Source organism: Amblyomma maculatum, chromosome 6 (genome assembly GCF_055883805.1).
Source record: "Amblyomma maculatum isolate TAMU_Amacu chromosome 6, ASM5588380v1, whole genome shotgun sequence".
Lineage (NCBI taxonomy): Eukaryota > Metazoa > Arthropoda > Arachnida > Ixodida > Ixodidae > Amblyomma > Amblyomma maculatum.
This window is the reverse complement of record NC_139349.1, coordinates 48,786,317-48,809,729: the sequence shown is the minus strand read 5'-3', so window position 1 is coordinate 48,809,729 and position 23,413 is coordinate 48,786,317. Positions and strand designations below refer to the sequence as shown.

Genomic DNA, 23,413 nt, shown 5'->3' with positions numbered 1-23,413 from the left:
GGAGTTCCAATTCACCTCATTTGTCTCCTCAGGAACCTTTATGAAGGGCAAGAGGCCACAGTCAGAACTGGGCATGGTCTTATTGATTGGTTTCCGATTGAGAAAGGGGTGAGGCAAGGCTGCATACTGTCGCCCTGCCTATTTAACCTATATGCAGAGTGCATCATGAGGAAGGCCGGTCTGGACGAGTCTTCAGCTGGAGTGAAGATTGCTGGAAAACGTATCAATAACCTTAGATATGCGGATGATACCACTTTAATGGCAGAAAGTGAAGTGGAACTCAAGAGACTTATGATGCGCGTACAAGAAGAGAGTGAGAAGTTTGGGCTTAAATTGACATTAAAAAGACATAGATCATAGTGTCTTGCCCTATCAAGTCCTGGAGCATCGAGGGACAAGAAGTGGGAGCTGTGACAGATTTTCTCTTTTTGAGCTCCAAGATTACCCTGAAAGGAGACTGCGGCCATGAAATTAGGAGACGCCTGCTTCTGGGAAAGAGCAATGGTTAGCCTTGACCGCCTAGTAAAGAGCAGAGACATTAATTAGTCTGCCAACCAAGATCCGTATAACCCGTGCTATGGTCTTTCCAGTTGTGATGTATGGATGCGAGAGTTGGATTCTGAAAAAGGCTGACCGCCGAAGAATTGACGTGTTTGAATTGTGGTGCTGGCGAGTACTCTTAAGAGTTCCTTGGACTGCCAGAAGATCAAATCAGTCGATATTGTCGACCATAAACCCTGACTGCTCATTGGAGGGTCAAATTCTAAAGTTAAAGCTCAGCTACTTTGGTCATCTGATGAGAAGAGAGGAGTCGCTGGAGAAAGATTTGATGTTGGGAAAGGTTGAGGGTCGCCGGAGAAGGGGTAGGCAGCGAACGCGATGGTTAGATGGCATTCTCGAGGCATTGCAGATGAAGCTATGTGATGTTAAGAAGATAGTGAGAGACCGGAAAGCGTGGCGTGACATGGTCCATAGGGTCACGAAGAGTCGGACACGACTGAACGCCTGAACTGACTGACTGACTGACTGACCAACTTTGGTTGTACCAGGTCATACCAATGCTGACCATGTAGTGGTAGTTGCAGTGCCATCCCAACTGAAATTGGCTTGTTGTCTAAATGATTGGGCAGAGCTTAGCAGCCGGTATTCTTGGCCGGCCAATGCAAGCCTGGTGGTCTGCCAGTTGCACTGGCTAATATTTGGCCAAGGACTTTCAGCCAACTATCGGCAAATGGTAGGGATTTAGTCATTAGCCAAACATGGCCCAAAGTAGGGTCGCAGTTGGCTGCCCACGAGGCTGGCCAGGTACTTTAATTGAGCCAGCCACATATCGGCAAATGGTAGGGAATTAGTTGGCAGCCAAACATGGCCCAAAGTAGGGTCGCAGTTGGCTGCCCAGGTACTTTAACTGAGCCAGCCACATATCGGCAAATGGTAGGGAATTAGCTGGCAGACAAACATGGCCCAAAGTATGGCCATGGTTTGCTAACCATGAGGCTGACCAAGGAGCATGTATGTTGTAGCAGACGCATTTGCATAATTTTTGCACAGAAGTGAAGTTTTTAAATAAAAATCGGCAACATGAGTACTATGCCCTTTTTTCTATTTTGCCGTTGCAAGCTTAAAAATAAATTAAGATTTCTCTCGACTTGAAGCCCCGCCGGGGTGGTGCAGTGGTAAGACGCCCGACCACTGTGCCGGAGTTCCCGGGTTCGAACCCGACCGCGGCGGCTGCGTTTCGATGGAGGCGAAACGAAGAGGCGTCGTGTGCTGTGCGATGTCAGCGCACGTTAAAGATCCCCAGGTGGTCGAAATTACTCCGTAGCCCTCCACTACGGCTCCTCTTTCTCTCTTTCCACTTTCATTCCCACCCTCCTCCCTTCCCTTACGGCGCGGTTCGGGTGTCCACAGAGCAAGTGTGACAGTTACTGCGCCTTTCCCTTCCTGTGAACCAATTTAACTTTATTTAACTTTTAACTCTCGACTTGAAAAGGTCACTGGCTCTGAAAGGAGTGCTTAATATATGGGAGTCATATAAGCTCGCTGAACATTGCAGTTAGGTTGTGTGTGCATGCAGCATGGTGCTATCTTGTTTCATAGTTATCTCTGGTGCATTGTTTCTTGTACGATTAATGTATGGACCTGGTCTCCATGGAAAATGTTTGTGATAATTATCACTGCTAGACATGTTCCTTGCAACCTGTTGTTTAAAAAAAGTCGCAGTCTTTTTCAGTTCTACAAACTAGATTATTCTGACCGATTTTTTGTCACAAACGTGCATGTTTTGTTGGCAAGGTTACAGACTGACATTTCTAACTATTCAGGCAGTTTCACATTGCAAAGTGGACATTATCTGCAAGGTCAGCTTCCGGCATTGACCCACCATCGGCCCCACATTGGTTAACATGTGTGTCTAGCTTGTCCAGGCTGATTGTCCAATGACCAATAACCAAAAATGAATTCGTCAAACCTTGTTGACTGTGCTTGTGCCAAGGTTGGTCAACACTAGCATCTCATGGCGATCCAATGTCCATCATGTCAATCGTACAAGAATCAATGCACCGAAGGAAAACTACGGAAGACAGTAGCATGCTGCGTGCACACACACCTAACAGCAACTTCAACATGATTATATATCCTCATGATGTGCTCATTTCAGAGCCAGTGACCTCCGCAAGTCTAGTAAGTTATTTCAATCATTTTTAAGCTTGTGATTGCAAGGGAAAATAAGAAGGGCCTGCTAATGCATATTGCCAATAATTTTCAATTAGAAACTTCCCTCTGTCACCTTTGTGCGAACATGCAAATGCATTCGCTAAAACATGCATGCCACTTGGCCAACCTCGTTCGTATCCAACCACAATCCACTTTGGGCCATGTTTGGCTGCTGGACGTCGGGTGCCGACTAATTTTCTACCATTTGCTGATAGTTGGATTAAAGTCACTGATTTTGTAGGGAATTAACCAGCGTAATGGCATCCAACCAGGGACCACCTTTTGGGCATACATTGGCTAGCCGAAAATACTGGCTGCCGAGCTCTGCCCAGTCGTTTACAGACGATAGGCCGTTGGTCAATTTCAGTCGGGATGAGATCGTCTGTGTCGAATCCGCGGTGCGTCGATCAGCACTACACAAATAATGTCCGCGTAAAGTCCTTCCAAAGAAAAGCTAAGTCTGGACAACCATCGGACAGCCACAGATAAAGCCAACTCAGTTGTCGAATTCGTGACGCTTATTTGCCAGTTTACATGGACCCGTTATCGGGTCAAAAACCGGTCATGGGTTCATGTAAACGCCGCGTCAGATCGAGTCGACGAGTCGAGGGGTTCACTCGCTCGACTCCGCTGCAGGAAGCAATTGTAAACGCGGTCGATGTTGGAGGGAGGATGCGATGATGAATAGTGGGAACAGTACGCGGAAAACGCAGGATGCGCTGGGATTGGATTGACCCGACAGGAGCGGGCAGAGTTGAGTTTTCGGGTCGAAAACCGGTCATGGCTTCATGTAAACGCCACGTCAGGTTGCGTCGACGAGTCGAGAAGTTGAGTCCAGTCAACTCTGCAGCAAGCGATGGGTTCATTCGCTCGACCCCGCTGCAGGAAGCGTAAACGCGGTCGACGAGTAGTGGGAAAGGAGAAACTTTACCATCGGAGTTTAGGTTAGATTATAAAAATAAAAACAAACAATGCCATCTGTTATTCTTCGCGCCACTCGTCGGGTCGGGTTCATGTAAACCCGCGGGGCCGACTCGGTCGAGTCCTCTCATCAGGTGTTCTAGAAACTCAACTCAACCCCTCAACTCGACCACCGCAGTGGGGTCCATGTAAAGTGTATTCTAGCACACTACTAAAGTCTAGTTTTATGGTTTGAATGGTCTGATGGCCTACGAGGAATCGATCGCTTGGGAAAAGTCCCTTTCCAGTCCTGAAAAAGAAACTGAAATCGACCGAAGATCCTTGGTCTAGGGGGCGCGACAGCTGTTACAACTTACAAGTTAGAAGACGCACAGCGTAGATGGCGTCAAATTTTATAGCGTAGGCGACGTGTTTCGCATTGCAATGATGTTTTCAGGAGTAAACGTTGTGAGTGTAAACACACCTCTATCAATCTAACTGTATCAGGGCACCGTTCGGCCATCATTAAGCAGCGAGAAGTGTTGACATGTTGCCTTTATAACGATGGTAGTGTGGCGTTACGATATCTGTGGTTTGCTTTGCTTGTGTTCCACTTATGGATCAATTATTTATGCTGATTATGCCATCGTCGAGTGGATGGTCATTCCGACGATGTACACAAGGTGCGTAATTTTGTTCAAAGCAAAAAGAAACTGAAATCGACCGAAGATCCTTGGTCTAGGGGGCGCGACAGCTGTTACAACTTACAAGTTAGAAGACGCACAGCGTAGATGGCGTCAAATTTTATAGCGTAGGCGACGTGTTTCGCATTGCAATGATGTTTTCAGGAGTAAACGTTGTGAATGTAAACACACCTCTATCAATCTAACTGTATCAGGGCACCGTTCGGCCATCATTAAGCAGCGAGAAGTGTTGACATGTTGCCTTTATAACGATGGTAGTGTGGCGTTACGATATCTGTGGTTTGCTTTGCTTGTGTTCCACTTATGGATCAATTATTTATGCTGATTATGCCATCGTCGAGTGGATGGTGATTCCGACGATGTACACAAGGTGCGTAATTTTGTTCAAAGTCTTTTCATTTTTTGTGCTCGCTACTGGCTGCCTGTCTGAATGCGAAACGAACTGTTCATTTTTTTTTTTGCTCGCTACTGACTGCCTGTCTGAACGCGAAACGAACTGCGCATTCCGTTTTCACCAATGTGCGATTCAGTCGCTATTTCAGTTATGCATAAGCAAAACCAGTTTCTTGCGCATGGCAGTCATGCGTACAGCGCTGGAATAACAAGGAAATGTTATGCTTTGCAGTGGTTTCTGAAGTGCCGACATTCAAACTGCGCGGAATAGTCAGTCAATCGAAGTCATTTGGCAGTTAGTACCGCAAAGCTGCCCACGATTCCGAATTTTTAATTCAGCGACCTCTTTACAGTTCGTGCTAAACAGCTGCAGTGAGAATAGGCGACCTGTGCTACACGTGTATCCCCACTTCATCCCTCCTTAGGCTGTCCCTCTCCACTTCCATGCTATACTTCATTAATATACACCTAAGTTTCATTCTAACTAGCAAATAAAAACAGTGTGCAGTCATAGTGACTAAGTGGCCGATGTGCTTGCTCCTCAGGTGAAAAGTCACATCATCGCCAGGCCCAGATATGATGCTTCCCTTTGGTGTTATGCAGAGACACTAGGGCAGTTTGTCATAGTTATTTTCCATGTGCCACTGTGATCCGATCCGCGATATTGCCACAAGACTAGAAGTCTGCACAAGTCTTATTGATTTAAGAAAGGCGAAATTCTTTCAGTTCATAACTACCGTCCAGTTTCTATATCTCATCTTGCAAAATATTGGAATCTATATAGTTCCCAACCACATCTGTGGCTTTTTCAACTATTTTAACATGTCATCGTTTCAACATGGTTTATAAAGGGATTTTTGACCTCAGTTTTTCTTGACAAGGACGGCCGAGTAGATTTAGTATTTTTAGGCACTAATAAAGGCGTTCGACTGTGTGCCTGTGACAAACTTACTCTGAGGTTGCAAACACTAGACTTAGAAGTTATCAATGAGCCCTTAAACATTCGTTTATTTGCAGAAAGTTTTTTTTAAGTGAAATTAACCCTGAAAATGACCAGCTTGTGTGTTAAGCTCAGCCGTGAATTCTTTAGGTGATTGGACGACTAAGTGGAGTATGAAATAAACTTTATGAAATAAGTCTTCATGTCTCGGAGAAGAAAATGTCCACTTTAGTTCACATATGCTATTCAGGACAATCATCTCACTGAAATCAGGAATGGCCATAACAAGTGAACTGGCCTGGACAACACATATGGACAATATTTCCTTATCAGCCGTCTGTAAACTCTGTTTTCTATGTCATAAGCTTAGACTCGACAGTCAGGTTAGATACCTAGCATATACTTCTCTGATCCATCTGAAACTGGAATATGCTTGCATCATTTGGTGCCCTTTAACTAAAAAAATATATTGACACATTAGGAAGAATTCAGCACAGAGCTGTCCAATTTATTTACTTGAAGTGTGCTTGTACAGATTTCATATGGGTTCCAACATTCACATGCTTCTGTCAATACACAAGTTCTTGTGCCTAAAAATTTTTGTACTCATTGCTTTGGGCCCCAATACATATTTAACACCACAGTGGACCTGATATAATCATATGCCTCCTCCAAAATCTTACTTCACGAGGACAAGTTCATTGCAGTTCTCGTTTTTCTCTTGAACTATACCAGGTTGAAATAATTTACCCAATAACTGCATTTAGTCTTTGAGCACGATACAAGCACATATCCTGAACAATATACCAGCCATGTCATGTTTTGTTACTCTTATGCTTCTTTTATTTAATGCTTTCACCTTCATTCATAGCATTTTTTTGCATCCTTCTACAAGTTTCCCAGTGTTGTCACTACTGTATTATAAGTTGTGTGTGCTCTATATTTCACTTCCAGAGGAACTGCTTTTGCACTTTTGCGACATGTTTGCTGCCTAACTTTTATGGTAGCATATACAGTTTGTTCAAAAAGTCAGCGCAGCTGCTGTAAGCCAGAATTGAGAAACATTTAGAAAAAAAAAGGGCCAAGAAAACATGCGTGCCTTTTTTTTATATCACAGCTGTGAAGCAACTGTTCTTTTTGCAATGTTCAGAGTTGTGTCATACCATTCAGCGTACATCCGCCAGTCAACTTGGAAGCTTGTTTATGATGGATACGTACCGATGACATAGGTACTACGCCTTCCGATCCCCCAAAACCAAACCAACTAAAAACGTTTGGTTTGGTTTATGGGGTTTAACTTCCTAAAGTGGCTTGGACTATGAGAGATGCTCTAGTGGAGGGCTTCTGAAATTTCGACCACCTGGGGGTTCTTTAACGTGCACTAACATCGCACAGCACATGGGCACCTTGCTTTTCGCCTCCATCAAAAAGCCGCTGGCAAGGCCGGGATTCGATCTGCATCCTTGGGAACAGTAGTCGAGTGCCCTAAGCATTAACACTTTGCCAAACTATGTGCCAATCTCTCAGTGTCAAATATGAAATGAGAGAGCTGTGTTGTAGGTGCTATCTCAAAGCAAAGCTTAAGCATTCTCCTAATTTCTTCTTGTCATATACACCCGTCCTGCTTGCGATCAGGCCTGCAGTATTCTGTAAATGAAAAATTAATGGCATAAATTAAATTAATGCAATAGTAATGCATTTGAGTACGATACAAGCACATATCCTGAACAGCATATACCAGCCATGTCATGTTTTGTTACTCTTATGCTAGTAGATGAAAGGGATAGATAGAACTATGTATTTGAGAGGTGCAGGGATCACTGATGATGCTGACGGAAAAGGAACATTTTTCTCCTTATCCCATCTATGTGCCGGTTACATTTTTTGGATGCTGTTCACCCACACACCTCCTCTCCCATCGCTATGGAATGAAGGGATTGCTGGGAAACCATAAGAACTCTTCCATAATCTGTAAGCAAATCCAGATTGGTTCACAAGAGAAGGACCTCCGGAGATTGCTGTTTTCGCATCTTGACAAAAGTCTCCCCAACAGCCAGATAAAGTCACATTAGGCGCCGGCTCTCTCCTAATTCCGGTTATGTCGCTTCACACGTGCTGCTCTAAGTTCCATTATTAGTGGTTCTATGTGTGAAGCAGACTAAAAATTGTGGCTCCTTCCAATGCAGTCGGGAGTCGAGGCCTTGGGCTACAGCCTTCTTAGCGCCCCCTTAATCCAGTGCTGATGCTAAACCATTCAAAGCAGTGACTCTGTTGTGTGTTTTATGCTCTGAGTCATGTCTGCTCCTAATTTTTCTTAATGTTCACGAAACATTTTCTTTCAGCCTATGGGGCGCATTCAATGTGGTGTGCTTCAACATCATCGTCTTCCTGACATTAATGGCACACACAAGAGCAGTATTCTCAGATCCTGGGACAGTTCCTCTACCAGAGACTAATCTAGACTTTTCAGATGCGCTGAGAGCTAACAAGCCTACCGATGACAAGGTAGGGACACTCGAACTGTCCCATGCTCTGTTTGCTATTGATGGGCACAGGCACATTTGCATATGAATTAACACAAGTAATGTAATGCCAGATGGAAACAGAAGATCTAATATTGCCATTAGGGGGGGTTATCAATATAAGTAACTTTTTTTTTCACCTATGGTCATTACTGTTAACAAAAAGTGACAAAAAACCCTTTGTAGCTTCACTGTTGTAAGTACATAGCTTTTGCATTATGTGACCTATAATCTGATGAAATTGATTTTATTCAAGTTGCTGAAGAGGTGTGATTGTTTGCAAATATTTTAATGTCAGCAACATACAGCTACTAACTGCATAGAAGTAGGCTTGTTAAATTTGTAGACATGGGACTAGTTTAAAAGTGCATGGCCTTCTCTTTTGTGCGCATTGTGTCTTTGTAGCATATGGAAAAATTTTCCTGAAAGTAGCCTTTTTTTCTTCACCATTTTTTACTTCTTATACCCTGCAATCTGAAGCATTGTTTCAAAGAAAGTTCCTATTGACAGTTCGCAGTTGCATTCTAAAATAACGAAAAGAAAACATGCAGCCACATTTATAATGACTAAGCTTATCTGTTTTCACGTTAACATGCTATCTGCATTGCCGTCAGTTTATAGGGAGCGAATGAAAAGCACTATGCTTGAATATTTTATTTCATTACGCTAGCCATTTGCATTCAGTGCTTCAGAAGCTGTGGCGTGCAGGAGAGCATTTATACAGCAGCGACTTCCACAGTATAGCAATGATATGCTTGTGTCAAGAGGACCTGCGCGTGGCTCCAGTGCATGTTCACATGACTATCCTTTACACGTCCCTCTTGCTGCAGTTGTCGTCTGGTAGGATGTGCGCTAAATTGGGTAAGGGGGAGGGTGAGGTGTGATGTTTTCCTAGCAAACGTGCTGCCCCTTGCTTCTTGCAATTTTTGCTGTCATCGAGGTGAGACGTTTGTTCGTCAGCTAGGTTGCGGCATGACCTCTCAAAAACCACATCTAGCTGGAAGCTGAGAGACGAAAGAAATGCGGGGGGGGGGGAAGGCACACTTCAGAAATGTGCTGCCTGATAATATCTGCATATTTGGGTCCACATCTTTCATAGACAGAATGGGACCCTGTTTACTCCAGCGAGCGTAATGTGGGAGACATGCAAGACAGACACATCGCTCGTCTTTAAATTACGTTACTGCCAAATGCTAATGTTCCTAAAAAAGGATCATTTACAGAAACCTCACAGCTGCTGAAAAACGCATAAGCTTTAGTTTTTTACTTAGCTTTCATGAAGTTACCAACTCTTTGTCATTGCTTTTCTTCAGTTTTATTCCTTTCAACATTTTTTTTTCCTTCTGCAAGAGGGTTTTACACACACACTGCTTCGGCAAGGTCCCAAATATGTCCATTTACCACTAATAATCTGAAGTCTTTAATTAAGCTGATAATAAATATTTTACTTGCTGTGCTCTTTGCTACTATCACACAGTATTCGAAAGTCAGAAATTTCAAATAAAGAAATCAATTTCAAATTGATTTCTTTATGTTCAAGTTTTGGAACATGGGCAAGTAAAGGGTTATGTAGCTCCTTTATATGAGCTGCATTGACTGAACTTTTTTTTTGTAAGCATGTTGAGCAGTGCCACCAGCACTTCCAACCTACATGCAGGGTCTTTCACTCTTGCAATGTTTCCAAGTTTCTAGCATATTCGGCTTAAACTAATGAGCCTTAGTTCATAGAGAGGCATGAGCACTTACTATAAAAGCTTTGGATATGCTAAATTAAAGAATAAAAAAATTTGCAGTGTACAGTTTGCTTTGCTGGGGGAAACCTGTGACAGGTTTGTTGTAAATGAGAAACAATGCTCCATGTAGTTGATGAACATCCTCTGATGCACATCTTTATTTTTCATTTTTTTCTTTATGAACATGCCATGAATGACTGGTGTCATAACTAATGGTACATATTGGGTATTGCCGTAACATTATGAATCGGTTTCCTCACAGCTACTTGTAACATGAGTCAGCCGACCGGGATAGCAGTCAGTTGTGCGACAATAGACTGCAAGCAGGTTGTCATTCACTTGCACTGCCCTGCCCGGTACACGTTGGTGCACAAGCCTTCTTGGCACTGATTTTCAGGAGCCACCTGGACCATGTTGTCGCACATAACACATTCATCAGGAATCCAGGATGCCCAAACTGCTTCAGTGCATGAATCCTCTGCCTGTTGAACGCACTTGTTGCAAACAAAAAAATGCAAAGTCCACCCCAAATATTCCAGTGGTGCTGCTAAAGGAATGCTTAAAAAAATAAAATAAAAAAGTTGTCATAGAGCCTTGCTTGAGTCCTTTGCTAGAGCATGGGCACAAAGTTTTGAGCCTACATTTTTTTTTGCACTGATGTAGTAGTGTGCAGGGCCTTAAGAATGACAGTGCTGAAGATGTGCCAGAGTATGCTTACTGCACTGTTTATGTTTTATAGATTTTTTTTTTTTTGGTTCCTACATTTTGTCACAGATTGCATTCATGAAGTGTGTGTGATGAAAAAATAGTTACTTTGTTGCTTTTCTGCTGCTGTGAGTCCATGTGACTTGTAGCAGTTTTGTGCATGAACCTCATCCATGACAACCTGCAGAAGCCCAAATAAGAAGTGTGGGAGCAAGGCGATGCAGCAATATGTTATTGAAAGTACCCTAGGGCAAATATTTTTCAATTTTGTTGTCTATGGTCGCGCAAATAATTATTTTTAAAAAGCAGGACCTGGAAATTTGATGTGTATAGTTCAAGTTAATGAAATGCAAGTTACAAGTACAGCAGTGATGTTGTGTATAGTTTTTTTTTAAACCTTCCTTCTCTTTTACCATATGGTGTCAGGTGGTGCTTGGATAATAGGTTTTAGACTCTTCGGACTTACTATGTTTGGATGTTTCTCCTGTCAGGGCGACTGGACGATATGCTCCCGCTGCGAAACATACAGACCGCCACGTGCCCATCATTGCAGGATTTGTCAGCGTTGCATCCGCAGGATGGACCACCATTGTCCATGGTTTGTGAACAGTTGTCTTGCTGTGTGTCCCTCTGGTGCACCGATTTTGTTACAAAGGCAGAAATGCACTTTACCTTTATGCTAACGGCTCTTACTGCCTTTCACTTTGTTTCCTGTTGAAGCATACGATGTGTATGGGTAAAATTATTGCAGACACACGGACACTTCATATACACGTAATGCGTGTTGCACATTTACCTGCATGCAGTAGAACGCTTCTCCCAGCTAAACTGCTGAGTCCTTGCAGCTCAAATTTTGCACAGAAATGGAATTTGATTGTCAGTATTTTTTTATGCCAAATTTGTTTGGGGCACTTGCCTCAATCAGTCAGAAAAATCTGGATGTTTGCATCATCTGTGTTGACGGCAAAGCAAAGCAAGTCGCTGTCCCAGCAATGGCACCTGTTGCGTCATCTCATGTTGTTTACAGCAACACTGCCGTGGAGTTTTGGCGAAGGAAAATAGGTGGGCAGGGTTGTTTTGCAGAAGGTTTTAAGAGCTTTATCAACTAATTTATCAATAATAATCAGCGAAACTAGGTTTGACAAAAACTGCACTAAGTTTGACGAGTTTTGTGCATCGCAATAAATCATTTCCAGGTTGCAACGCAGTGACATGGCGCTCTCAGTGTCATCATTGAGGCAGCAGCTTATTTTGATTTGCCTCTGTCACAGATGATGCAAACATGCGGCTCTTGATCTAATGAGGCGAGCACCTCATGCAAGTTTGGCATAAAAGAATACTGATGACCAAATGTCATTTCTGTGTGAAATTTGAGCTATAAGGATTCGGCGGTTTAACTGGGAGAAGCATAATACGGCACGCGTGTAATTGCACAATGCAGTATATATACGCCATGCACATTATTTGGGTTTGGGAAGAGATGATGAAGACAATGCACTCGTGGGAGATCATAGCTGTGATAGAATGCATTGATTTATACTCCGTTTCATACATCAGGTGCAACGCAGCGAAAGCTACGCAAGTAGTCCGTAAGAAAAAAATGAGGCGTATCACTACACGCTCATTCCGTGGTCGAGTGGTTTCTGTGGAAACGGGCTCTATTCCGATCATACACGTTTGCAATAACTTGCTTCACGTGCCTGGACATCACAGTGCGGATCTTATAGAAAACAAACCGCTCCGAAGAGGCAGCCGCAGTTGCTACATTGCGCATCACAGAGGGTACCGCTGGCAGAATTGCAGGGTAGCGAAAACACAACACGAACGAAAATGACAAACAAAACATACAAATTCACCGAATCCGATGTTTTCTCCCTAAAAAAGGTGCTTTTTATGGAGTTGATGGCAAATGTTAGATGTATTAAGGTTGCAGACAAAGCAACTATTATTTCCTCTCGTCAAAAGCATGCATTATTTTTCATCGTGGATGCGAGGAGCGCAAACAAGAGCTCTAGCTTTGGCAGTGTTGCACTTGATGAAACGGAGTATAGGTGGAAGCTGTTGCAATAATGAGAATAGTAGAGAAAAGGTGCGGCAGTTGCATGAAGCTCTCCACTGCTTCCCACATGGTTTTAAAAGGAGGAATTTGCAGAGAATATGCATACATTCCTGCCGCAGTCTTATGGAGCATTTACAGACTTGGCTCAGCTGTTTGTGCGTAATTTTCAGAAAAAAAAAAAGAAAGAAAAACTGGCTATGCTAGCGAAAAAAATGGAAAAGGCAACAGGTTAATTAATCATGCTTTCTGGCTGCGTTGAGAGACTGTTTTTGTCACTAAAACCATTGTGATGGCTTGATGGCTCTGGCATTTGGCTGCCGAACCTGAGGCCGTGCAGTACAATGCCTGTCTCAGTGGTCGTATTTCAGTGACAGAAGCATGCAAAAGAGCCTGTGTGCTTGTGAAAATTAACGCATTGTAAACACAAAAAAGGCGGTTGAATATAAATTTCAGCCCACCGCTGCAGCATCTCTCATAGACTACATGCAGAGTATTTTGCATTTTTGCTTACCCCATATACTAGTGCCTTTCTCAGCTAAACAAACTGACGCATTGTTGGAGCTCAGATTTTGTACAAAAATGGTATTGATTGGCAGTACTGCTTTATGTCACATTTCTTTGGGCTACTTGCCTGATTCGATCAGAAGTTGCGCACATTCTATGCGGTGGTGGCAAAGCAAAACAAGCCACTGTCCGAGCAATGGCACCTGCGGTGCCGAAGTACTAAACACTCTGCCTGTGCTATATACCATATCACTCCTCCTGTATTTGTGTTCATTCAAGCTGCCTGTGTAAGTTTTGTAATCATCAATACTTAAGATAATTCATAAGATAATTTTCAAATTATCTTTAATAGGTAGGTGGGGTGTGAGAAAAAAAAAAATTACAAGGATTCAACGCTGCTGAACCAAATATTGAGTGAAAGCATTAGCTGCTGGTGACCGAGTGTTCTTCTTTTCTTTTTCTTCTTCCTCAGCCCACATATAAAGCCTCGCTTTAACTAACCCATATGAATGTGCCTTAGTGGCCTATAGGGGTAACGTGAATGCCAGTGTCCTAGCAGGCTGATTCTGACATAACCGTCCCATGTGAAACGAGAGACCCAAGTTGGCAGCTTCTGCCAGCCCACACCCTAGTGTCATGTGGGGTGTGACATCACAGCGTCACCTGGGTAAGACGTGGCTACCGCCGCGCTACGCTGAAGGCTTGAAACCTAGAGTAGTATTGCTTTCGCAATAAAACAGGTATTTAAAACTGGGGCACAGGTATTTAAAACCTGGGGAAAGTTACTGGTGCCAGTTGCATTTCAGATTAGTTTTCTTTATTGCGAAAGCAATACTACGACAGCCAAAGTGAAACCTCGGGTGGCCGCAGTTACACCGTGAAGTGGCAGCTACGCCGTGAAGAGGCGTAACTACAGTCTTCTCATAAAAAAAATCAGCCTGCCATGACATTTGAATTCACGCTCCCCTATGCCTCGGGCAGGAGCTGCCAACTCGGGTCGCTACTTTCATATGGCAGAGTGATATCAGAATCAGCCTGCCAGAAAACCGTTTGCATTCTCGTTACCCCTACAACACGCAGGCTTGTCCATACGGCTTGGTTGAAGCGTGACTTTATATGTGGGTTGGTAGCTCACACTCTAGCGTCAAGTGTCATACCCTTAAAGGATGAGTTTAAGTGTCCCCAATAATGTAGCACTTTACACTGATAGGGCGTGATAGGGGAATATACTGTAGCAGGCAAAAGAAGCTTCCGCCGTTGCTTTCGCAATTCAACTAGGGAGCTAAACCACAACTAATTTTTGCCTAAGGACTGGTTATTGGGTACATTCGGCTTTCCAGTCCCGGACTAATTGCTGACAGGTCTCGGCTTCTACTCTGACAGGAAGTAGTGTGATGGTCACATAACCTTGCAAGCTCCCTCCATCGTTTGCTTTTAGCAGACGATGCTTACCGTTAGTCACCACGACTCGGTTCTTTAGCATTGGCGCTGCACGCACGTTTATCTTTTGGCATACATATAATATTAAAGATAGATATGTGAGGAGTGAATCAATCAGTGCTTTTCATGAACGGAGCATGACATGCTTAATGCAAAGTGTTTTACAGAACTCAGTTTGGCAGGGTTTGCTTGCTACTGCTCCTCGCAAAGTTCTTCAGATAAACGGCCCAGCTCACTGGCACCTACCTCACTGTGTCCGAAAGCAGACGAAAGCTTTTGCGAAAGCATTTACGACAAGCGCTAGCTGCTTCTGTTCACAGCGGTTTGCATGCGACTCTTGCAGACCTGGTGCTGAAAAGATAGCGAAACAGGTGGAGAACTTCTGGATAGCATGAACAAACAATCTGTGCTCGGGGGCATTGGACATTTCCGTGTCTAGCGAAATTCAAGTGCAGAAAGCGAAAATGTGAGACTCAGACATTTTACAGCTGCTTAGAGACCAGCTACGGATAATGCGCTCGTAGTCTAACTCGATATGGCCACCAGCCCCGGAGCTGTACTTGTGGGCAGAGCTTCTGGGCTACCCGGGGAAAATCGAACGCTGGACACCTGTTGGCAGGTAATCTGAGACTGCCCTGGATCAAAAATCGAACATACCCAGTGTTGTTTGCGTGTGTGCGTTACGCAGGGTGCAAAGCCTAATTGGCACATATTCGACGGTTTACTTGTGTACACACAATTTGTTCGTGCCATTTGTAAGCTGCACTTAAGAAAGTCCGCGGTAATGAGATTGTTAACTGTGGTGTTGAAGTTGGTAACGGACGTTTTGCTGTTTTGAGGCTTTCACGTTTTGTCTGAGCACTCTGTAAAATCCTAATTGGATAACTCTGTGCTTTGTCTCTTTCTTGTGCAGGATCAACAATTGCGTTGGGGAACAGAACCAGAAGTACTTTATTCAGTTCCTCCTCTATGTTGGTAAGAGCTGTGACTTGTATCGAAGATGATGGCCTTGCTGTTTTTATTTATTTTAGTAAATATTAGCAGGTGATAAGTTATACCAATAGTAAACAGGTGATAATAATGATGATGATGATAATGCTCATAATGTCTGTAAATTGCTTTAACTGTTTTGCAGGACTTGGGTGCCTGTATATAATTGTTTTGGTGGCTGTGTCATGGAACCTGGAGTGTCCAAACTGCATTCATAACGCTGCTTACAAGCAAAACCGAGTGTGAGTATCAAATTAAGGTAACCTGGGCTGTGATGAGTAGTTCTTGATTTTCCATAGCGCTACAAGAAGTGGATGGACGTGCTCCTGTCTTGTCCCTCCTCTTCTGGTTCTACTGTGGAACATCAAGTATACCACTAGCCCTCACCCTCACCCTGTTATGTGTGGTTCCTTTACTAAATCTGGTTTGGTTTATGGTGTTAACGTCCCAAAGCGACTCGGGCTATAAGAAACGCCGTAGTGGAGGGCTCCGGAAATTTCGACCATCTGGGGTTCTTTAAGTTTAACGTGCACTGACATCGTGCCTTGCTTGCTTTTACTAAATCTGTTCAAGGAGTACTTGAGGAGTCTTTCGCTGCCTTATTGGTCGAGATGTTTTTAATTTCACAGTTATCAAAATCAGAGTGCAAAGGTAGGACTCTGAGCATATTTTCATTAGCTGTACTATGCGAAAGTTAGCAGCTTTTTATGTGGTTTACTGTCAAATCCTTACTATATGTTCTTGTATATAAGTACATCATGTGAATTTTCTGCATTCACAAATGTCATTTTTTTAAGAAATAGAACTGGCACACATTAAATAAATTTTTTTTTTGTAGCATGCTTCGCATAAGTTCGTTTGACATTTCTTAGTAGATAGGATCCAAAAGAGTGGATACGTCTGTATGAAAAACCTTTGATGGCATTTGTTTTTGTTTATGACAGCATATAGACCTTTTTTGGGCTGTTTGATGTTAGTTCTGGGATGCCGGATTGAAGAAATTAAATAAATGAACTTAACAGCCATGAATGGAGCTCAGATCTGTGTTGACGCAAACAGATTTGTTACGTTGGCTGGTTACTGTAGCCAATCGTCTCCTGTGTTAAACAGTCAGTCTCTTGCTCTATTACCCGACGTCGTCTTCATCAGCTTCCTGTGTCTTCGTTTATAAACTGCCAGCCTTTTGTGCTGCACTTTAGATGCCATTGACTGTGACACTCGGTGTGCAAGCACTCGGTGTGCAAACACTCGGTGTGCAAAGAGTCTGTGATTATGTATATAGCAGTTAGTGTGCGTGCGTGCTATGATATTGTTACGGACGAAGGAGGAAGAAAAGGGCAGTAGCGTGCGTGCTAGGCCCGCACACAGATTCATTCTCTCTGTCCGCACACAACATCTCTCTGTCCTCTGTTCTCCTGTTGTAATCGCTTGCCGCCACGTAACATTTGGTGGGAGGTGCAGCATACGTCATCCCCATCCTGGCCTTGGAGCATCGACGCCATCTGTAAGCCGGGACCATCAACCGAGGACCCAGGGACATCGCCGAGCAGCTTCGCCCCAGCCCTTCAAGCCCAGACCTGACCAACTACCGCCGCCCAGCCCCCAGCCCAGACCTGAGGACAAGGAGAACAGACAGACCAATCAGAACCGAGATGAAGGATCCGAAAGACTCGAATGACTCGAAGGAACCGATGGACACGAACACGCAACCCCCGCCCAAGCTGCCCGACGTGACCTCGAGCCATCGGTCCCATGGACTCTGGTGACGGATGGTTGACAGCTCCAGGGGAGGCGGATCACCCACGTATCAGACATCGTACTGGCAAGCCGTTCTATTCTTACTTCTTCCTCTTCTTCAAGCATCCAGACATGCCCATCATCATGCCATGGAATCATCGGTAAACTTCCTCGTCTACGATCGGGACGATCGCTCGGTGGCCCCGGGTTATGTTACGGATGAAGGAGGAAGAAGAGGGCAGTGGCGCGGGCAGGAGCGTGTGCGCTAGGCCCGCACACAGATTCTTTAAACGTTATCTCACGACCATCGAGCATCTTCTCTCTGTCCTCTGTTCTCCTGTTGTCATCGCTTGCCGCCACGTAACAATATTGTGAACAAGTCTAAACACTGTCTAGGCGCCTGCTAATGTTTGGTGACTTCATAGTTTCTAGGGATAGTTAGAGCTAAAGACCAACCACGTAACGCGGAGGCTACTTTTCGATGGAGGTGAAAAGCTAGGTGTAGTGCGATGTTAGTGCACGTTAAGGAACCTCAGATGGTTGAAATTTCTGGAGTCCTCCACTACGGCATTTCTGATAGCCTGAGTCGCTTTGGGACATTGAACCCCGTAAACCAACCAAAACAGGAAATGAGTAACTCTGTAAGCATTGACGTAAGATGAAGAAATTCTTGTTTTGATTTGCGGCAAGAAGGATACTTGGGGTTCCAATATACATATGTGCAGGCTTGTTGGCATTGTTTTGTGATGTCTGCCACACAGTTTCACTTCATCAAGCATGCCTTCTAGAGAGAGATGATTTTGCTGTATTTTTCTTCTTTCTTATGTAAAAATGATTTTATGAAGTGATGAAGGTATACAGTAGTGCTATTAATATGCTGAAAAATATGCCTGTCCTTTTTATGGGCGGCATTAGTTCAACATAGCTTTTCACTGTTCAGCTTGGTGTGCGGGCATTTGCACATTCTCGAAACTTCAGTGCTTATAATCAGTGTCTTAATTGGGTCAGAGGCAGTTTTATAGGCTTTATAGGTTATAGATTTAAAGGGTGGCAGGAGGGGTCCCATTCGAACCGTGAAAAGATAGGCTTCAGCATGGTTTTCATATCTAAACTTTCTCACTTGTGTGTTTGGGGGGGATTCTCTTTCCCCTATAAATCCACATCTATAGTGGGTAACCATACAGTGCGCATACTTGCGTTACTTTGCCAGTGCTTTAAAAGTGATTTAAAGAGATGCAGAGACAAGCTCCTTTCAGTCTTAATCCTTAGTAAATATAGATTCAACAGCCTCTGATATCCATGCCCCAAAAAGTGTGATGACTCTTGTGATTAACTTGTGAAATTAGACAGTGATGGCAGCACACATATTTTATTTTCTCGCCTTGGTTCGTTTTGAGTGAAAGTGTCTGTCATTAAAATGTGGTGATCCATTGCTATAGGCCAACTTTCTCAGTGTTCTTTTGAACATTGTAGTCCTATCTGTATTCAGTGTTTTCTGCCATCTGTGGAAAATTATTTCTGCATTACATATTGTGTATTGTGTTGTATACGCAGGGATTTGTTCTTGTCGTAATTTCAATTGTATACTAATTTAACTGCAGTTATGAGTGTATTATACTAATTAATATGCAGTACTTAATTTGTTCCAGTACTGTAGCGGTATTATTTTATATTATTAGTTTGTAGAGCAATTTATGGCACTTTGAATACACAAGCGTGAAACTTTCTAGGCTTAACTGCCTTGATATCTTCTCAAACTGCCTTTTCCTTATGTTTTTTACCACATCTTGAGTCGTCATGCACAATGCCAGCCAATCTATCTAATTGGCTAGTGTGGGCGTGGAACATTCTCATGATGTGGTTTTCGAAACATGGAGCTTATAGAGAGGCTTCGAATATAATGTAAAAACACTGATATATAGCAAAAAAAGCACGCCACTGCACATCAAGTGACTATGTTTGCAAATAAAATCGATATGTAAAAGAGGAGAAAAGTGAAGTTTTTTTTTATTGTTATCTTGTGGGTAGAAGCGCATAATCCCACCACTGATTAAGTGCATGCAATGGCCACATCATTTTTGATCTTGCAAAGTTTTGATTTCAGCTTTACTTCTATTGACGTCACTTCTGTTTAGATTTGCATGTCGCATGCTATTCTTGAGGGGCTGGCACAAATATACAGTAGTGCAGTGGTTGATGATGGCTAGGGCTCAGTTATCATCTGTTCATAGCAGCTGCCACAGGCATGTCTTTTTATCACGCTCTCCAAAGCCGGTTCGCTCTTGTGGATGGTGTCAGCATTGTGTTCACGAGGAACTAAAGAATGCTAATGAATTCTACTTACTGCAGAATGTAGTGAGCTGTCATTAACGTTAGCCTCTTTGTGAAGAGACCATGAATGTAGTTTAACTCATAATTGCATGCAGATAGTGAAGCAGAAGGGATTACTTTTGCAACATTGCGTGTGTGTTGCTAGTTGGGTACCTCCAAGTAGTGATTCTGCCCAATTTTCTATCTCTTTAAAATTTCTTTCTTCATTGTGCTGGGCCCACGTAGGATCCATTCTGTCTGTCTTCTGGTGGAAAGTATTCTCTTTGGTATCTTTGTCATCGCCATCATGTGCGACCAGGTAAGCAATGGATCTTTTCTTTTTAAGCCAACTGAAATTGCTTTTAGTGTGTGCGGAGAGACCTCTCAATTGAGTACATATAAGGTTGCTTGGTTTATCAGAAAAAGTGGAAGTTGTTAAGCTGGAGGGTGCTTGGAGCTCATAGTTAATCATTCGTTTTATGAAATGGACAGTGTGCAAAAGCTTTGGAATAAGTGCAACTAAATAGAAAAATGTAACAGATATGTCATGTAATATCAAAAAAAAGTATTTTTCACGCCAAAGAACTAGCAGTGCATTATGCAGTGGGCTATATTTATGAAACTTCTTGTGGCTCAAGAGGCCTGCATGCTAGACTTCTGCAAACACTACTGTATGAATCTTGACCAATTTGCTGGACTCAATGTTTTGTTAGTACTCGCTTGGTTCTTGTTCATTAGTAGTGGATGCAAATATTGTTATTGTGGTGAACTCTTTGCTCATTGTAACGTGAAATGCACATTCTGAGCCATGGTGTTGGAAGAGTTAGATGTATGAACAAGCCTTGCCGGCGCAGCGCATTGCTGATCGCAGTAGGCCAGGCCTTCGACAGATGGCGCGACTCTGTTAGGGGCCATCGATGCCAAAGCACAGCGCTTGTAAACATGCGGGTAAACTCGCGCGGATCCGGGCAGAGTACGGCCAATGTGAACCTTTCGTCTTCCCATCAAAATTATCCACTATTAGAAATGCATTGCAAAAGCAAATATTAGTTTAGGGCACTTGTAGTCTTCAAACACACCACGAAATGCGTCAACTCTATTGCTTTTCGCTTCTGCTGAAAGGCCGTCAGTTCTACCATGATTTCACATCGGGAAATCGCATTAACTTATGAAAAATGTCATCCCACTTATTGCGAGGAGGCTGTAATATTTAGACACCATGGGCAGCAAAATATGACTGATTAAAATCTTGGGAAACGCTAAGCAGTCTGTTACACGCGTGTGCAGCCTTTCATGCCATATGCTAAGACTGCCTGCCGTTCGTCAATCGAAGGTATCACTTCCGTCAAAGAAAGAAACGAATCACTCTCTCTGTGCACTAGAGGCGAGGGCGGTAGAAGAAAGACAAGAAGCTCAGACGGTGTGCCTGCCTTGTGGCGAGCAAGTGGCGCTGTTATATAATAGTTCACAAGAACACCGCTGCCAGGGCCGTCACGTGTTCTGACCTCAATTCTCTGCACTACATTCTCTAAATACAGCTGTGCTAGACACCAAAAAACAAAGGCTATGTTTCTGGGGCTTGCAGAGGAGCTGCTGTTAAAGTCTGCACTAATACGAACTTTAATTGCAAGCGATAGAGCGAACAGCTATTTAGTGGCCCGCAATTTTCAAGACGAGCATTTAGGTCAGTTTTATTAGCGCTAAGGCTGATTTGGCCCTCATAAAGTTTAAGCAGCTAGAATTGCGCATTTCACACGGCACTGCTTAGGCTCGGGCCGGCCCGAAAGCCCAGATGCGGCCTGGCCCATGTGCTCGTCTGGGCCGGGACATGTGCATTTTGACCAGTCCTGGGCCGGGCTTAAAGTTGCGGGACCGGGCTGGATTTGGGTTCATACACAGAGGGCCGATGTGGGGTTTTTATTCACTTTTGCATAGTGAAATACACACCTGCAGCTTTGTAGCAACGAAACGGAAGAAATACCCATATTGTATGCATTAATAAAAAAAAAAAGTTATGTGTTATTGACCTATTTATTCGCTTAATTACCACGCTGCAGTGGCTTAGTCATTAAGGCTTTCGAGTACTGATCTGGGATGCCCTGTTTGATCCTAATGGCAACGTCAACATTTCGATCGAGGTGGACAGCATGGAAGGCATGTACTTAGTGATGTTAGTGCTCGGTGAAGAACACCAGGTAGCCGAAATGATCCTGAGCCATCTGCTACGGCGTCCTCACAGCATGAGTTGCCTTGGGACCTTAAGATTCGATGATCTTCGGTTTTTTATGTTTCGGGGGCTGCCTCTGGGTGTGTCACTTTCTATTTTTCGAAGTCTTCGAAGGGTAGACAGGGCAGGCAGGGGAATATCGTGGGGACCGCATCCTTTGCCAGCAATTTGCGACGCGGCACGCTTTGCAGCACATGATCCCTGTACTCCGCCACCCATAGGGAACCAAAGCTGGAGTTTGCTCCGCGACGCCAGCGATCGGTTTCCAGCGGAGCGGAGAGGAACTACAAAACCTACGCGCATCTGCGCCCGCACTGCGCGCGGCTGTCTGCGGAGTCTGCGCAGCCCGCTCGCTCAGGAGCGCGTGCTACAGGCAGCCGCACGTGCACGCGGAGCGGGAGAAAGAGAGTGAGGACGAGGGGGGACGAGGGGGGATGGACGCGCGTCTGTGCGCGCAAAGCCGGCGCTCTTTGCCAGTGAGGTCTCTTATTTTTTCTTTTTTCTGTGCCCCGGCTGACATAGAGGCTGGCTGGAAGCATGTTTTTATCGGTGCCTTCGAAAGCAAGAAATTATGATTATTTGATCGTCGCAGACGTTGTTTTCAAAGAGCGCTTGTTGGCAGAATCAGACATTCAAAAAAAAATAAAAACATGAACGCGAATTCGCTGCTCGAAGGCACAGGCAAGCGAGAGGTATATTGAAGGACTTGAGGCGGCACCTCTTGATGTCTCTGTCCATGTTGCTCACAGAATGAATGGTCCAGCCATCTCATTGAGAATTGATACGCGTGTACACAGTGACGAGTGCTCCGGGCGCTGGTTGGGGAGCTTCCTTTCCATTTGTGACTAATCATTTGAAAGGGGCCTATTCAACTCTTTGGGGACACGTTTTAGGTGATGCTACCGGCGCCGTGGTGCCTGCTTTCGGCGCGTTTAGGACGCGTTCCCTACAAAAACACAAAGCATGCCACCTTACCCTTTGGTTCCTGCTGACAGCGGTCAGGGGGAGTTCGCTGCTGCGGCACTGACATCCGAAATCAATGACCTATCTAGCTTTAACGATGAGGGGTTTCTTAACGACCTAGGTCATTGACGAAAAGCCGAGGCATGCATTTTTGCGGCAGTTACCTCTCTCCACGAGACGAAGAGCGATGAAATGCCCGACGACTTTCCATGCAGGCGGGGACATCTCTCCACGGAAACCTTTGTATTCTTAATTCCACAGCTGCACTGTGCAATTCCTACTTCAGTTATCTCCTCTAGCGAATGCGCAGTTTTGAGCTCCCGAAGCGGGATCGCGTATGAGGATAGATCGAACGATTGACATATGTGTTTCCCTTTATAAGTGCCAAGTGATGACATTAATGACGTATATGTTTCTTTAGGCCGACTTGGTTCCGCGATGGCTGCTGCGGCACTGCCAGTTACAAACAGAGGTGCGAGATACGAGCGGTACGAGATACCTAAAAAAAAAAAAAAGCCGACAACCATTCCGTTTCCACACAAGTTTTGCGAAAAAGCGCGCCGTCACTTTT

General features: G+C 44.1%; 1 protein-coding gene across 4 annotated transcripts in view; it reads left to right on the top strand.

Moving 5' to 3' along the window:
• The first annotated feature begins 3,931 nt into the window (after positions 1-3,931).
• Dnz1 (DNZDHHC/NEW1 zinc finger protein 11) overlaps positions 3,932-23,413 on the top strand; it is a 35,014-nt gene continuing 15,532 nt past the window's right edge. For 2 of the 4 annotated variants that reach the window (XR_014708025.1, XM_084606605.1), the window contains exons 1-6: positions 4,486-4,689; positions 7,995-8,157; positions 11,104-11,210; positions 15,529-15,590; positions 15,751-15,847; positions 19,899-19,971. Coding sequence is in view for 3 of the 4 variants with exons in the window: in XM_084606605.1 (XP_084462731.1) it covers positions 4,571-4,689; positions 7,995-8,157; positions 11,104-11,210; positions 15,529-15,590; positions 15,751-15,847; positions 19,899-19,971 (621 nt within the window). In the remaining variant the exon portion in view is untranslated. The other 2 variants (XM_084606606.1, XM_084606607.1) reach the window with 2 other exon arrangements.